The sequence below is a fragment of the Pezoporus flaviventris genome, unplaced genomic scaffold (assembly GCF_033815535.1).
Source record: "Pezoporus flaviventris isolate CSIRO_AGI_PZ_B2104156 unplaced genomic scaffold, CSIRO_AGI_Pfla_v1 ptg000213l, whole genome shotgun sequence".
Classification (NCBI taxonomy): domain Eukaryota; kingdom Metazoa; phylum Chordata; class Aves; order Psittaciformes; family Psittacidae; genus Pezoporus; species Pezoporus flaviventris.
Genome location: NW_026892761.1, coordinates 6,175,495 through 6,192,738, shown reverse-complemented (window position 1 = coordinate 6,192,738; position 17,244 = coordinate 6,175,495). Strand labels below are relative to the sequence as shown.

General features: G+C 40.0%; 1 protein-coding gene and 2 long non-coding RNA genes across 5 annotated transcripts in view; 2 read left to right on the top strand and 1 right to left on the bottom strand.

Annotated features, from left to right (window-relative positions):
* Window positions 1-5,808, top strand: part of PREX1 (phosphatidylinositol-3,4,5-trisphosphate dependent Rac exchange factor 1) — a 150,713-nt gene extending 144,905 nt beyond the window's left edge. For all 3 annotated transcript variants that reach the window (XM_061441548.1, XM_061441547.1, XM_061441546.1), the window contains exons 36-40: window positions 251-317; window positions 1,004-1,191; window positions 1,860-1,962; window positions 2,498-2,565; window positions 4,338-5,808. In XM_061441548.1, the coding sequence (XP_061297532.1) occupies window positions 251-317; window positions 1,004-1,191; window positions 1,860-1,962; window positions 2,498-2,565; window positions 4,338-4,380 (469 nt within the window). In that variant the 3' untranslated portion in view covers window positions 4,381-5,808. The remainder of the gene's footprint in view (window positions 1-250; window positions 318-1,003; window positions 1,192-1,859; window positions 1,963-2,497; window positions 2,566-4,337) is intronic.
* A 1,096-nt stretch (window positions 5,809-6,904) lies between these two features.
* Window positions 6,905-10,006, top strand: LOC133262384 (uncharacterized). Its single transcript, XR_009741289.1, has 2 exons — window positions 6,905-7,957; window positions 9,182-10,006. It is a non-coding gene; the product is annotated as an uncharacterized LOC133262384 (long non-coding RNA).
* A 2,945-nt stretch (window positions 10,007-12,951) lies between these two features.
* Window positions 12,952-17,244, bottom strand: part of LOC133262418 (uncharacterized) — a 58,021-nt gene continuing 53,728 nt past the window's right edge. Inside the window, exon 3 of the long non-coding RNA XR_009741299.1 lies at window positions 12,952-13,082. This is a non-coding gene — a long non-coding RNA (uncharacterized LOC133262418). The remainder of the gene's footprint in view (window positions 13,083-17,244) is intronic.

The window sequence follows — 17,244 nt, the reverse complement described above, 5'->3', positions numbered from 1 at the left end:
ATCTTATTGAACTGCAGAATTTTGTGCAGAGCTAAAATTACATAAAAAAGGGGATTTGGAATATTTTAGTACAGACTCAGTAAATTTCTGCTATCAAAATGGTGCTTCGGTAAGAAAGCAGATCTTGAAGTACAGGATTTCTGGCATAGCCTTCCCAGCTGTTTGGTACATGATAGTATATGATGTTATATATGTATGTGCTACAAATAAGACCCGCCAACTAATGGCGTCCTTGCTGGCCTTTTTCCAGGACATTTTACCTAGAGAGATCAAATTTGCCCACTGATTCCAACACTACTGCAGTGAAGATTGACCAGGTATTGTTACTGTGTTTATTTCTACAACGCATTCTCTCACATCTCTCAGTCCAGTGGTGGGATACCCATTCAGGTGACCTGTACAAACCCAAACATCCTTTAAAGAATGTTCCATACCCTAAAAAAGTGATGTGAATTTCTCTGAAGCTTGGCTACAGTTCATTTGTTTAGAAGAAACTGTGCAGAAGCAGGGCAGACACAAACCCCTTAACTTCGGAACTAATGAGACTCCATATTGTCCTGACTGCCCCTGCTAAAGACGGCATCTAATCTTAGACAGAATGAGTTAATTGTCCTCTATAGAAGAAGCCTACAGGAAAACAGCATGTCCCAACATCCCATGTAAAGGCAGTCTAACCGGGGCAGGTGCCATATGTGAAGATATGCTTGTAAGGCATTAAATGCTACTTTAGGGAAGACAAAAAAAATCAGACTAGCTTTGCAGTTGTAATATACAGTGTATAAACAGCCTATGGGAGTGGTGATAATTGCAGAAAACAGCCCCAAGCTTAAGCAATTGTATTTTTGCACTTCCAAGTTCATATATATTCTAAATAGTTGTTCCTGTGTGGCAGTTACTCTGGTGTAGATGACTGTGCTTAGACACAGGATAAAGAACTGCATATGCCTTTATAACTGAAGGTGTAAGTATGCCACTGATGCATTTTATTATTGCTTTGTTTTAGCTTATTCGTCCCATTAATGCAATGGATGAGCTCTGCAGGCTGATGAAGTCCTTCATTAATACAAAACCAACACAGTCAGGATATTCCAGCAGTAACACATCAGGAGCAGGCCTGCTACCCATATCTTCTGAGCTGTGTTACCGACTTGGAGCCTGTCAGATCACCATGTGTGGCACTGGGATGCAGAGGTTTGATTTAAGAAGCCTTTGTGGTAGTGCTGAGAACTTGGTCCTTTCTAGAAATTTGAGCAATATATTTGATTCTGTGCAAAGCAATAGGAAGGTAGATCATAAGGCAATATAATAAGGACCTGAAGCTACTGCCATCTTTACATTAGAACAGGCTGTGACTTTTAATACTTAATAATTGTATTGACACACAATCTTACGTTTCAGTGCATCAGCCAATGCAGCTGAGTGATCTCACTGCATGTTGCTTTCAGTCCACGCTGCCTTCAGTCACACCCTGAAAATGGAGGAAGTTGCTCAAAAAGACCTTTTGAATCTTGGTCAAAAATAGCTTTAGAATCTTGGTGTGTGCAACGATTGGTTCTGAACACACCACTGCTCTTTCAGTGTCTCAAAACCACTGAGTAAAGGAAAGATGGATTTGAGAACAACTTTATACGAATTGATGCAGAAGAGCAGGGAAAGAAAGCCTTGTAGTAACTGCAATATCTGGGTGTAACAAAGACTGGGCATGCACTAATTTCCTAAGTAAAAAACCCTAAAAAAGTAAATATAAGAACAGCAGCTAATGGAAGTTATGTACAGGACACTTACCTGTTAAGTATATCTATTTATAAATTTTAAATATGATCTGTGATTGAGTATCTATCTCCTGTCCCCATGTTCAGGAGTACATTGAGTGTGTCCCTGGAACAAGCAGCCATACTGGCGCGAAGTCACGGACTTCTGCCCAAGTGTATCATGCAAGCTACAGACATCATGAGGAAGCAAGTAAGTATCTGGCTGTGTGTCTGCTGCATGCCACTGGTTTTGTTCCAGTAACACCCAGTTTATTTCAGTGGGGCACTGTATTTTGTACACTGCAAACCCATATAGCCAAACTTCTGTGTCTGAAGAGCTACACATATATTTGACAGGAATAAATTAAGTTTTGCATGTACAGCCATTCGAGCAATAAAAGTATAGGCCTCAGTCTACGTTATTTAAAGTGTATGTCTTGATGGTTAGAGAGGTTATGCAGCATATTCAGGACAATTTCAGTATTTAAAAAAACTGAGTCTCAGTCACAGTGTTAAATAGCAGAAATTCCCTAGTGTCAGACAGGCGTGCTTGTAAAGTGCTTTGGGACTAATTCCATCTTTTAAGTAAACACAGATGACTAATGTATCCACCCAATGGATTCCAAATCTTCTACAAGTAGTTAATGGATTCGCAAATAGAAACCATACTCCCATTATAATATTTTCCCCTAAGGATCAGATGCTTTATCGATACTGTCAGTGCCATAAATCCTCTGTTTCCTTAGGGACCAAGGGTTGAAATTTCTGCCAAGAATCTGAAAGTGATGGACCAAATGCCACAGTGTGCACCTCGGTAGGTTATTATGCATCATGCATTTTATCTGAGTGCTGGGTTTATGTTTCTGTAACAATTGGGGCGTTTCTGTTACAACCAAAGATCTCCTTAGTAGCAGAAGGAAAAAAAGAAAAAAGTCCTGGTTTCTTTCTCACTGTACTGAGTGCTCTGTAGATTAATCAGCTTTGCTGCTTACCATTTGCAGATCATTAACTTCAAAGGTTTCTACATATTCTGAATAGAACATAACTGATTAGAGAGAGGAGTCTTTTTTGGACTGTTGCTGTGTGTTGGCAAAGCCAGTGATTGACAGCCATCTGTGGGCTGCTCAGAAAGCCAAAATCCAGAATGGGAAATCTGACTGCAGATAAGCAGACATAATTCATACGCTAACACTGTTGTGTGCTTAGCAGAGCTCAACTGCTTAGTTATGGCAGAGCAGGTTGAAGAGCACATGCTTTGAGGCAGAGCAACCCCACAGTAGTAGTCTAAAAGAGAACTTTGAAAAGCACTTCAGAGTGAGTGAGAGTGAGTGTATTTGGTAGTGCTGCAGTCCTCCAAAGAACATGTCACTCCAGTGTTAATAAGACTTCCTTAAACCAGTGATATCTTATTCACCTGTTAAGACTTCTCAGTTGGTCTAAGCAAGCCCCACCTCATTCCTTTTTTTCCCCATCTGCTCCTCCAAATGTTTATAGGAAATTATTGCAAACTTTGGGGACTGTGATGCTTACTCTAATAAACAGTCTGGCCTTGATTTTTTTAATCAGAGACCTTAAAAAGAACAACATTTTGCATTTAGAGCTTTATCCTTCTGTTGGATAAAGGAATAAAATAAAGGTCAGTGTTGGCTCCTTTGCCAGGTCCCCAGTGTCCTACATCAGCGTTTTAGCAGCACAGTTCTTTTGCCTCATTAATGGCTGTACATCACTTTGGTCCATTTTTATGACCATAACAGCATGCTGTGTTCAAAAAGAAACAGCTTTATAAACAAATCCTAAGACGAGGCATTTCTTTCATATACACTCTAAATCACAATGACAAATTCCAGGACTCTGTACTTGAATTATTTTAGGGCAATAAAGCTCAGATACATGTGTTCCTAGTGGGTTCCAGTGTCATACTGTGAAATAAAACTGAGCAAAATTAAAAGGAAAGCTGAGGAATTAATGTTAATTCTCAGGATTATATTTCCTAGTCTTGAAGTTAGTCAAACTCTGTAGTAGTAGGAGTCTTGAAAGAGAAGTTATGAAAGACTTGAGTTTATTCAAACGTAAAGTAGAAAAAGCCAAGAAAACCCCACCACAACCAGTACTATCCAAATGACAAGTAAGATGTATTTTTAGAGAAAACCTAAGCACAATTACTGATTTTAAAGTTTGTTCATGTCAACAAGCAGATGTGCTTGTATCTGTTGGGTGGCCCAGTCTATGAGCTTTTTTGTGCAGGAAAATGGCCATCTGGGTTTAAAGCAAAAGAAATAAAAAAAGGGACTACTGAAGACCCAAACTGGGTCAAATTGAAAGGGAGTGAGGGAAGGTCTCAAATAGTATTTAAGCAATGACTGTAAATACTTTAATTAATAAATTACTAGTGGAACTTCTGAATTTGCAGTTATTAAAAACAGTGGTATTCTTGATACTGGATTAGCTCTAAAGCCTATAGAATAATAAAGGAGAAGTTGTATCTCATTTACTATGCCAGTAATTTTATTTTACCATCCTTGTGATATTTAATACCGTACTAATTAATTACTGCCATAACTAATACTGACTTCATCTGCCTTAAAGACTCTATAGGTTGTGCCAGCCACCTACAGATGGAGATTTATAAGGTGAGGGAGGCACCTGCCTTGCAGCATCAGTGGAGTGTTCAGCCAGGAGCAGCCCCACCTGAGGTACCCCCACAGCACCACCACCAATGGTGCTGAGCCCAGAGAGGAGCTCTTCTGCTGCGGGTTAGTCGGTGATGAACCTGCTGGCCCCAGACATCAGGAACCCACCTCTGAGCTCCTGCAGCGTGCGCAGGGATTCTTGTATTTCTTTGACTTGTTGAAGAAATCCACGAAACAAATACCCCAGAGCTAAGGTGGGTATTACTGCCATTTCCTAGATGCCTGGCAAAGTGACAGCTCTTTCAAGACAGTGCAGGTTTACTGGTGACTTGTGTGTGCTGCCACCTCAGTGTAGTGGACTTCAAGATACGGATTGGTTATGCCTCCTCTCATGCTCCCCGTACTGCACCTGGCATCCATTTAATTGCCAGCATAGTTTTGGTCAGTGTTCTGGAGCAACAGCCTCAGAAACACCACTTTTTCATGAACTGACCTGCACTTTTGAATGATGAGTAGCACAATCCATGGTTTATTCAAACATGAACATCAAGAATGTCTTCTGGAGTAATTTTCACTTCAGCCCAGTGAGAAGCGATCTCCCGATGCTGCAGAGTATACATTCCATAATCCTTCCTAACATTACTTCATTTTACTTACTGTAGCTTTCAGGTTTTTGATTAACTCTTTTTACTAATGCCCTGTTATGTACTCTGGAAATACAGAACTATTTAAGAGGAGAAACTGGGAGTGAAAGATTTTAAAGGAAACTTCACAAAGGAAAAAAAAATCCTGTCTTATAACCTGATTATTTGAACAGATGTAGTTTTTAAAACAGGTCAGAAGAACTATACTTATTTATGTGGAGTGGCATATGTGTTTTCGATCATGTTATTATATATACAAGATTTAAATAAAAATTATATTGTTTAAAATGGGACCAATATGCTGGCAGTTACACAGCTACTCCCAGTTTACTGAAAAGAAATCTACATTATTTAAAATCTTTCAATATTTAAGTAGTCTTTAATACAGTTATTGAGATGTATTAGGGGTGCTTCTAAGTTAAAAGACAAAAGGAATCATGTATATAATGTACTTTATTTTTTTCTTGTTTGAAGCATTGTTCTCCATCCTGTCAGTATTATCCTAAGCACGGTAATTTTTCCCAAATTACTAGCTGAAACACATTGAAACATGTCAGCAGTCTCAGGACAGACATACGGTTCTTTTGGAGTGAGTGCCTTAACACGACCGCCCAGCCCCAGGGAGTTGGAATTGCAGCCGGTGCAGGCCAGGGTGTGCAGGGGACTCACCATGACTCTGGTTCTCCACAGCCTCCTTTGGAACAGTTCCAAGTCAGGACATCCTGAAGCGCTTTGCAGTGATGTACATTGTAGAAAATAAAGGTTTGGGGGTTTTATTTGTGATGTTGTTTGGTTCTTAGCTGGCTTTATTTTATTTTATTAACATCCAAACCAAGTGAAAATCTAAAATTAGTCTTTTTCCATTTGGATTGGTAGCTCTTGTGATTTTTTTTTTTTTTTCATCTACACTTCAACACAAAATGGTTTGTGACAAGCTTGGAGATGCAGATTGTTCGGAACCCTGTTTCTTCATTTTTTATCCCTTCACTCACAGACTGCTAATTCTGGGGAAGAACCGTGGTTTGTTTTTAGCTCTTACCTATTTCCTCTGACCTAGAGCAACCTGTTGCAGGGAGCTAGGACAACCCACCAGTCACTGGCTGTCAGATGCAAGGGTTGTTAACCAAGTGTCTATCTGTACTGCAGCCAGAGCAGCAGGTCATTATTTCAATGCACTTTTTTGTTAATTTTGGAGGAGTTTGGACTCTTGCCATTTGCTGTTCCAAAAAGCAATGGGTGTTTCTTTACTGAATCCTCAACTTAAAATGTACTTAGCATTAGAAGAACTGTAGGAACCCCACAAAATAAAAAGAACACATAGGCCAAGGTCCTTGCTTTGTTTGCATCAGTTCTGCTTAGCAGAACTGCAGCAATCTTACAGCCTGTTCAGGATCTCAGCCCAGGCTTACACAGTCACTGTAAACATTAAAGATGTGTAGCAGAGCAGCTAAGGGCATTTACACTGTGCACTGTTTTCCACTGAAATGTATGTGATAGAAGTTTTTATTATTAAAAGTTGGTTTATATTCTAAGGAAATAAGGTATGATCTTATTTTTCTGTTATACCCATTAGTTCCTTAGCTCTAAGTTCTTCTGATCAGTTTAAGTTCTGCTATTTGCATGGAGCAATGAAGAGTTAACAGTTTAAACTGTAAGGGAAAAGTGGGTTTTGCTGTCAGTTCAATCTGGCATTGTAGAGCTAAACTCTTCCTGTTTGTGCAGTGTTGGCCACAGATGTGGTTTCACTGCAGACTTCCTATTAACATAGACAAGAAAAACTGTTTTGATGCTGTAACACGACAGGGTTTGAATGCAATACTGGAAAAAAACAGGTTTAGGTGGAAAATGCAGGTAGGCTTGTACATTGCCCTCTCAAGTGAAGAGAGTCGATAAGCACTGCAGGATTTCCATGGCCAAAAGCAAAGTGAGAATCAGGCCCTCCACACTGAGCAATTCTGATGGCAGATCTGGAGCATCTGATACACTGGAAGTATGGAAAACAGTCAGATGGAGAAAATGGAAACTAGCAGCGTGATGATGAGGTGTGTAAGCAGCTGGCTAGAGGAGAGGAGGCAACACAGGAAAGAAAGAGGGGGTTGGGTGGCAGCTGCAAGTGGAATTTCTTTTCTGTCAGGATTGTAACTGAATTTGCTTAGTACCTGGAGCACAAGTACTGTGAGACTGGGGCTGGTGTTAAGCTGAGAGGCACTCATATGGATCCAAGTGCACACAAAAAAAAGCCTGGAAGACTCTTCACACTGAAGGGGATGAAATGAATGGGATGAAAGCTGACAGTACAAATATGAACTCATGCCCTTGAAGACTGAACAAAGTATTTTGCTACATGTCTTGTAATTGATAACAAAAGAGCCTTGATTATAGATGATTCAGATGCAATTTGGTAGCTCATCCTGCACTAGGAGACAGATTTCCAGTGGGGATGAAGATGATGATGAAGATTCAAGCCACTGTGCAGAGGCCAAAGAGAAACTGCAGTTGCTGGATGGTGAGGACAGATACTAAAATGGTATCATCAATAAAGTGGATACAGTTCTGGAAGATGAGACCAGAAAAGCTTGATTCATTAGCCTGAGACACAATAACAACTGATATCTTTATAAGAAGAAAATGATGAGAAAGGTAAAGACAGTTCTATCTGATCATAAATACAGCCACAAGGAGAAAAAGGAGTAGAAGCAAGCAGGGAAAAATATTGTCTGAAAATTGTTCTGGGCCTAGAAACCTTTTTTTTCCCTATCAGGCTCTGATGAAGAAAGAAATAACATTGACAAAGGAGCTTGTACAAGATGAAGCAGCAGTGCCTGGTGCTGCAGGATACTGGGCGGCCCTTCCCCATCCAGCCCCATTTGGCTACAACAGGAATTGTGCATGGGCCCCACTTTGTCTGATGTTGTCCATGGCATTTGCAAAGGTATGAACTGCCATTCACATCCTGGCCTTGGCTGTCTATTAGCATTAGTCATTTTCATATTCTAGCAGTCATTTTCAGACTGAAATAGTGGGATTTTTAGATCAGAAACCACAGATTTAGACATGGATACATCTTCTTTCCATTTAGAATAAAAAACATTGGAAAGAAAAATCCACCTGGATTCTCGCAAATCCTTTTTCCTCTGTCACCCTGTCTTATCACCAAATAGTGCTGATTCGGGAATATTTCCTAGTTGTAAAGCAATTTTAAGATATAAACTAGAAAGGCTTAACAAGAGTGTCAATGTAAAGATAATTTGAACCATTCCTACAGCACGTGCATTGTTTCATCTGTCATAACCCTTGGCATTATAGCTGCCTGACACCTGGCTATGGTTCAGTGGTAAAAGGGCCAAAACCCCAACCTCTAACCCAACAAAGGGCTCATCAGACCAGCTTATTCACAAATGCACATAGGCATACTGTTAAGATATCACTGATTAATCAAATTGCCCAGTACAATTTGTAACTAAACCTGGTATTTGTGTAGCACAAGAGCATTCAAATATGAAGCTCAAATCTGCCATTCAGCAGAGTCCATAGTAGCTGATCATCTAAGAGGGAAGAAAAGCCTTCAAACAGCAAAGGGAATTTTACAATTCCCTTTTCATCCTGGCTGCAGTCTGAGGAGGGAACTGGGGAACTACTTTCTTATCACTGGTATTGTGAAGATTCAAAGGAGAAAAATCATACACGGCTTTGAAAACTGTCAGTGCTTTACATATACAATACAGTTCTAATGACTTGAAAAACAGGAAACTAGATGGAAAAAAGGGTAAACATCACAATAACATATGTAAAACTCTCTGCTTCTGATTCCCATAAATATATTAATTGAGAGCACTTGGTATAAAGAACAACTGAAGTACTTGCTTGGACCCATTTCAGGATTTAGAAGGACAATGCATTAATACCATGAAGGAAACTAATTTAACATTAGTTTTCATTAGCAGGGGAAGAATAAACTCATGTGAAGTTTCTTCAGACTCCCTCATCTTCAGCAGTTCCAACTCCCTGAGTTAAAGAATATCAGAATTCAGAACATAAGTAAATGTTAGGTGAATACCATTTTAAAAATATGGCCTTGGCAAGAAGATACTCAATGTGGATTTCAGAGAAGCTCTGTTCAGGTTGTAAAGTAATTGATAATTCTCCTATCACACAGTTTGGCATGAGGAGAATCCTGTTTATTTAAGGTCCTGCTAATTGTCAGCATATACTCTGAGAATCAGGCTGTGCTGCACAGTTGCATTCAAGTGTGCCAGAAGAAAGATCTGTTGGCAGCTGAACCCTGATCAGCTGGATGAGTTTGCCTTCGCATTGTGAAGCCTACACTGACTTCAAAGCAGAATTAAAGACAAAGGACCTGATTATCTTAGAACAGTAGGTTTGCTTTTTGTAGTGCACCTTTCAAAGATGTTTCCAGATGAGCTAAGACCGTAAGATGAGATTCACTGCACTAGCACAACACTATAGAACAAACAAGTAACTCGTTGCATAGGGCTGCAGAAAGGCCTTCATTTTTTCTCATTTACAAAGGGGAGGCATGGCCACAGTAGGCTGACCATTGGTTAGGCCAAATTTAAAAGGCTTTTAACAGGTAACTGATGATCAGCTATAGAAGCTCAAGTAGGACTGCTACAGCATTACTGCATTTACAGCTCATTTTGCACCTAAGATCAATTACCTCATCTGGGCAGGGGGGGCAGTGCTGAAATGTATAGTTTGTTTTTGCGTGAAACAGAACTTCCAATGGTTTTAGGGAAATGTTTCAGAAATGATATTTTTATATCAGTTTATAGGACTGGCATTTTCAAATGTTTTGTAAAAAGAAAAAGTGTACAGAATATTTGAGAGGGTTTTTCCAGTTACGTTTGAGGGACTCCAGTGTACTAATAGTGTTACCGTTTTCTTCATGTTTCTGTATTTTTAACTAAGCATGTGTATCCTGCATTAAGATAAAAGTCTTAATATAATTTGTGCAACTTTTTGCGTTGTACCATCTAATCCATGTGGTCCTTTTAGCACTACTGGGCTGTGTTTGGTGTGCTGTGTGCTCTGTGTTTGTCAGAGGTGAAATTAAGCCATTCAGAAAACACTGCCCAGGTGGTCACAGCAATGTGTCTGCTGTCAGACAGGATTCAGAGCACTCCTCTTAGGTGTGGAAGGTTGAGAGCTATGTGAACTGGAGACATTTCTGTTGGGCTATTTAAAATATTTGGGCTATTGCTTTAAGAACTTTTTGAACTTCAAGAAGATTGAGAAAGTAAAAAGAAAACTACTTGATGTTCAAATCCTCTCTGGTTTTGTGGGATACAGGACAATTAGAAGAGCTCTTTCCTGCTGTGTACAAACTGCATTCTGCCTTTGCAGGACATAAATTAAAGATCTAGATCTCTTTCCCTTCCTCTGCAAAAAGAAAGATAAAAACTGGAGCCAGGAAATGCATTGCTGCCTAGCTGTGCAGCTGAAATATCCCTTGATGCTGAAATGGGTTCCGAGTTTCCTCTGAGAGCATTAAAACTCAGCTTTATATGCTCCTACACTTGTTCACAATCCCCCAAATGGTTACAACTATCATTTCCATCATGTATGTGTTGTATCACTGCATCCAGCAGTTAGAATGAGGAAGTTCCACACAGCCAGCCAGGCATACCTGATCGCCTTACTCTACCCTTTGATGATACAACCAGCTTGTCAGTGCTATCAGCTGTCTTTAAAAGGGGAACTCTTAATTTTCCAGTCTATCCAGGGGCTTACACTGGGGTAGACTTTCCATTCACTGAAAGACTCAACCAAAGAGATGATATATCCATACCTGAAAGGGTTCAATAGGTTTCTAAGGAAGAAAAGAGTAAGAGTTAAATCCATTCATGCCCCTGACCAAGATAGATACTATGATTTGGGCTTCCTTCTCTTCACAGCAAAAGAGTGTAACAAGTCAAAGGAGAGATTCAAGAACAGTTTTGTTTGTAGCTTCCTCTGCAGTGAAAACCGATCTTCTGGTTTATCCCTTTATTGCATGTGGAGATACATTTAGTTCTCAGCCAAAATCACCCTGTTAAATTCCCTGAATCCCCAGAGTCTAGTAGCCTCAACATTGTTATAAAGCAAGGACAAGCCTCTTAAGTTTTTAACTGTGGTTTGATCTCCACGTCACTTGTAAGAAACTTCAAGAGGTGCTACTCAGTACCTCCTGAACAGAAGACCTGCTTCAGCCTTGAAAGAGTTGAATACTTGACACCAGGACAGAAACCAAAGAGAAACAAACTAAGCCAACGTGCCATAGATAGTAGCAATAATGGGTTACTCTTCAAGCAATGTTTCACGCTGAAGAAAATGACAGAGAATAAGGCAGTTAGTGAATGTCTAACCCTTCTCGCTAACACGCTGTGCAGCACTATGTGGTCATGCCTCAAGTCTGAGGAGATATTACTCTATTTCAGAGGCTACTTCTACATAGGAAGAAAATCACAAAAATAAGGTAAATGAGCATAAGGAATTTGAATTAAGAAACAGAGACCTCAACTAATAAGCTTTACCTCCTGTGGGTAAGGCAGATCATGAAAGGCACACTGAAACAGTCTTACAGAGTGCAGTAAGATCCCTAGCCCAGTGTTCCTGAACACTCCAAGAGCCCAACATTTCTCATGTCAGTAATCAGCATCATTTTTTATAAAGTTCCTGTCCTTTCCCTGGTAAATCTGACTGGCTTTCTTTCCAGCCTGCTTTCTCCTTTGATCCTCATCACCCAGGCAATCAGCTAGTCACTAGAAAAGGAATTAACTGCCTGTTTAGTGGAAATCAATTGAGATCTCTGCATTTTTCCCATTTACTGTTCAGGCGAGATGAGGGGCATGGACTGGGACTGTGCCAGTTCTTTTCCTTAGAATCTTAACAGCATGTTCAATAGGTTTGACTCATACGCTGTCCTGAGCAAAGAACAAACAGCACCAGGGAATCTTCAAACAAGAACATGTGTTGGTACTCCCAGTACTAATCCCATCCATGGCTTACACTGAAGTGATAAGAAGTAGAATTCTGCTGCCTGAGAACAACAGGGCAAAAGAGTAAATAGTCCCTGTTCAAGCAACAGGTGCTATTTTGAGGTCTCTGACACCTCTTTCTCCTTGTATAGCCACCAGTAGCAGTGGCTCCTGCTGCTGCTGCTGCTGTTGGGAGTGCCAGGGACCAATGCTGAAGCCCTGCTGACAAAGTGCACAGTGCGCTTGCTGTCTGCTCTCAGCTCACCAGCTGCTGCCATCAGCTGCAGGGAGACAGCTGCAGCCCAGCCAAGCCAGGGCACCCCAGGGACCACTGGCTTCCAAACTGGCCCTGTAGGGAAACCTGGGATTTAAATCTGCCAGGACAGGGGCTGCCACCTCCTGCAGACACAAGTACACAGGAAATTTGGGAGGAAAACACAGAACCTGTGCTCTTTGCCCAGTCTCCACCTGTGTACTACATTATGATAGGCAGTTTTTCCTACAGCTAACATATGGCCTTAATCATCAGTGTTACTCCCAATTTTCTTTTTTTTTAATTGTTGTCCTGGGCTCATCAAAAGGCTGGAGTGCTCTGCCGTGATTAACTGTCTCCATCTTACAGATAGCTTTCTATTAAAATAAATGTCTGTCTGTCTTGTATGGGTTGTTCTGTTTTACACTGACAATTTAATGAACATAACATGACTTCCCCCTGCTAAGCAATAAATAACAGTTACTCCAGGCTTATCCATTGCTGTCTACACAGCTCCAGTAAAACACACACCGTTTCAGGTCACTGCATTTGAGAGAAAGGTGATGTTTGGACAATGTGTTTGCTGCGTTGAACATCTCAGTTCCTATTTTCAGTTGTGTTCCCTTTATCCCAAGGCCTAGTGAATGGCTGACAACATTCTGAGTGGGTACAAAATAATATGTTCTCTATGAAACAAAAAGAATAAAGATTACCTTTTTTGCTGGTTTTTCTTCACAATTTAAACAATTGGTTGTTGAAACTGTAGTTCTGTTGATTCTTCAGTCCTGGAAGCTGCGTCCAGCTCTGCCGCGATTAAGATGGATTCTCTGAGGAGCAAAAACATGAGAAGGGTGAAACTAAGTATGATAATGTGGGCTAAACAGGAAATATTCCTAAAAGTATTAATGGAATTCTTACTCATTTGTGTGGTGAGACATTGGAACGTGTTGCCCCATCCTTGGCAGTGTTCAAGGCTGGGCTGGACAGGGCTTGAATCAACCTGGTCTAGTGGGAAGTGTACCTTCCAACCCAAACCATTCTGTATTTCTATAAAATATCATTGATAAAATGATAGCACAGTCCCTTAGGTAGAGTCCTGATCACCTGGGATTTAAAAAGCACACAACCTGACTGAACAAAATTGAGTTATTGAATTACCTACAGGAACAAGAGGTTAAACCCATGGGTTATACCAGTCAGTATGTTACAGGATAGTTATAATAATCCCACTGGGGCTTAAGATCTACTAATCTTAAAAAAAATATTACTGATATATTAATGTATTTTTTTTTAATCTATCATATAGAAACACTTAACCATTGGGTTAAACTCTTTATAGTTATATAGTGAAAGGGTAGTCCTTTCCCAAAGGAATTTACAATCCAAAACTTGATCAAGTTTTTGGAGGGTGTTGGCATTCGCCCCAGCTCCTACCACAGGAGGCCAGCTAGTGTAGACAAACTAGACCAAAAGAAAACTGGCAAATCCAGGCCTACAGTTGTTAGGCTGCATATTCCAGGACCAAACCCTGAACAAATGGCTCAGTTTCTCTATTTCCAGCTTGACAGGAAAGAAAGCAGTAAAACTCCTGCTCCTGACACTTCTAAGCTGACCTAAACCATTGCCTCTCCTGCTCCAGTTTGTCTCAACCAAGCTGCTGGTTTGCTTTAAGGAACTCTGCGATTGCCAGTAATTAAAGGTAGTTAGCACCTCGCTGGCTTGGGTGAACAGCAGAGGGTTACAACTACTTTTCCAGTCAACCTGGAGCAGCCAAGCTGCTCTAAATAGAGCTGTTTTTTCTAGAAACTCAAAGCTCTCTCGGAGCTCTTTACCAGTCCCTTCTGGTAGTCATGATTCACTGTTTGAAAAATACTTCTCCATGCCAAAATCATGACTCATTTTGTAAAATGTCAATTAATGCCCTGCAGAGTCTGCAAAAAATAAAAAAAAGGTCTGTTTTTAATGAATTAGGAATAAAATTAGTAATTAATGTTTGAATCCAGTGATTATTTTCTTGATCCTGCTTAAAATTAAATTTGGTTGTAAGCACTTTGAAGGCAATGAGCAAAGACTCATTATTATTTAATCAGCTTTAAATGACTTACATAATTACTTACATCAGTGACGTATTTTCATCTTGAGATAATTAAAAATAATTAGTATGGCTTTATCCCAGTTTTAATGTGCAAAATCAAATTCATATTATTAGTGGGGCTTGAATACTTGCTTTTTTGATGGAATTTATCTGGAAATTATTGCACAGAAGTTAATGAAGCTATCACACGAATGCAGCACTTGGAATGGATGCATCATTTATTTCTGATCCCATGTGAAGTCAGTTCTGTTTTATTTTAGAGGAGATTTTAATAAAGTTTTGTGAAATAGAAGCAATTTTATAGCTAGAGCAACACATAGTGTGTCTTGCTGCAAGAAATAACAAGCTTTGGGTCCTATTCTTTTCCTACTCTGGTGTAAATCAAATGTAGATTCCCTAAATTTGGTGGAATCACAATGCTGTAGAGCATACATAACCCAAACCCAGCAACAACCAATGGGTTTGAACTGAGCTATCTGAAAGGTTTTGTGCTTAAGCAGGAAGGCAAAATTAGGAAAATAGTGGAAGCATTTTTACCTTTTAAAGCAATCTAAAAGGCAATTTAGTTGCCTTTAAAAGCAGTTTAACAGATAAAAAGGAGGAGCCAGTATAATGCAATTAGCCAGAAGTGCTTTATGGACTACATTTATTATCATATCTCATTAGAGAATTACAGGAGGGTTTTGAGATGCAGTCTAGAACATGGCTGTGGTTCACTTATTTTTATAAGGAGATAATTACAACCTTCCGAACATAAGTTTGCCAACCCTTAGAATCTTTGGGGTTTTCACACCTACTTCTTAAACAATCCTCATTTACCAACATCCTCCTCTAGCTTTAGTGGTTAGTGAGGGCCTCAGCTGAATTTCTGCCACCAGGTAGTCAACATAGGGCTGTATTTAGTGGTACTCTCATATTTCATCTTGTATTACACATACTTTTGACCACACTCCCCAAAGATGCTGTAGTGAAATAAACAGTTTCCTCCCTTGCTCACTAAGGATATTATCTCTATTGCCAGTCCTAGGAGGGCCTCTCATCTCCTAGTCTGTGGCTGCCAGCTCTGGGCTACAGCACATGCTGTATCTGCTGCTCCTCTAACTGCAGTTTCTGACTAGCTTCCAATAATATTGAAATGTACTGATGCCCACAGCATCTCTCTAAAGTAAGAAACACTGTTTCTCAACTGCACAACTGGGAAATGAGAACAAGATCTCAGAGACTTCATTCTGACATGTCTGCATTAGAATTGTCAAATGACAAAAAGTAGTTTTCACACTGGATAGGTGTGACCAGCACTGCACGTCTCAGATCTGCCTTGGGACCTGCCAGGCCTTGTTCACTAAGCATTTGAAAAAAGGGATAGATAGGCTTGTGAAAAAAATGCAAATTAGAAAATGTTTTTCTGAGTAACAGAATCCAAAGGCAAGGGAACAGAGCTGCAACAGAACATTGCAGGAGTGAGTGGCTGAAGTGATTAAACGGCAATTAAAATTCACTGTCAATAACTGCAGAGTACTGGTCACACAAATGAAATGATGAGGCACTGGATGTACAAAGTCAGGTTTTAAATGTGGTCCCCAAGCTTTGAAAAACCTTTCAGAGTTTTGTGGACCATTGCCTGGAAACATTAGCTCAGAGTTCCATGGCAATCATAGGGAAACTAGAACAATAGAAGTATTAGAAAAGAAACCATTGCAGAAAACCTCATGAATTGCAAGGTGCCCCTGAGACAAACACTACAAGAATTGTTCTTATGGTTGAGGCCTCCAAACTCTTTTGAAGAACCCTGAGAACCTGCATGCAAGCAATATGTCCAGTGTTATACAAGAAGTTTCTCTTGCAGCATGGAAATAACTGTGTTTCACGGGAGCCTAGGCTTTCTTTGACCATTGAACTATCCTTACTTTCAATTCTGTGACTGTTCCTCCTGCTCTTCCTTTCTGTATACACCCCAGAAAGCTTCTTGTTAAGCAGCTCTGGGCTTCTCTCTCCATCAAGTGAGTTTCCTTTAGTTTGGGGGGTTCTACCCATGAAAAAATGTCAGCAGTACTGTTTAGAATCTGCATTAACTTGATAGTTAAGGCCAGAATCTGATCTCAAAGAGATGAAAAAAAAACATAGGAAGCCACCTATTTTTAGCTTCTTTCCTCATTACTAGATAAGGTTTATTCATGGATACATATAAATTCTAAAATACATTAAATCTCACAGAAATATCTGTATTTAGCAGCAGTAAGTAAAAACACAGCTGGTCTCAACAGCCTGTTTCAGACATAAAAGGAGTCAGAGGGAAAGAATTTATGACAAGTAGCCACAACTTAGAAAACCACAGTCCCACTTAGTATGTCCTCTTTTTGATAAAGGTTCCAGGAAACTTCCCGATTTGAAATTAGTAATGGAATTAAAGCTACAACTCCAGCATACCTCTGCATTAGCAATCCGTAGCAACTACAGGGCCTGTGCATTTACTGGCTGATAAATAGCCATTGCATGGGAAGAAATACAGAGGAGGTAAATTACATGGCAAGAGAGCAAAGGACAGAATAAGACTCATCTCTTTTTCAGCTTGAAATAACTTCTGCTGGGCCAAGCCACCTTGCTTATGGCTTCCAGTAAGTTGCTGGTAGTCAGCACACAGTTTGTGCAGGAGCCTTCTCCTCCTAAACCAGCCAACTACTAGCTAAGCACCAAAGCTGTGTTCTTATCACAGTTGGAAATATACTTCTGAATTCATGTTTAAGGAATTCATAGAAGGACACAAGCACTGTTGCAAATTAATGCCTTATTAGATATGAATTTGCACTGTCAGATGTTGAAAAATGGCAGGGGCTGTGGAATTAAAACTAAACAACCCTATTAATCAAAGACATTTCCAGCATCTCTTTACAATT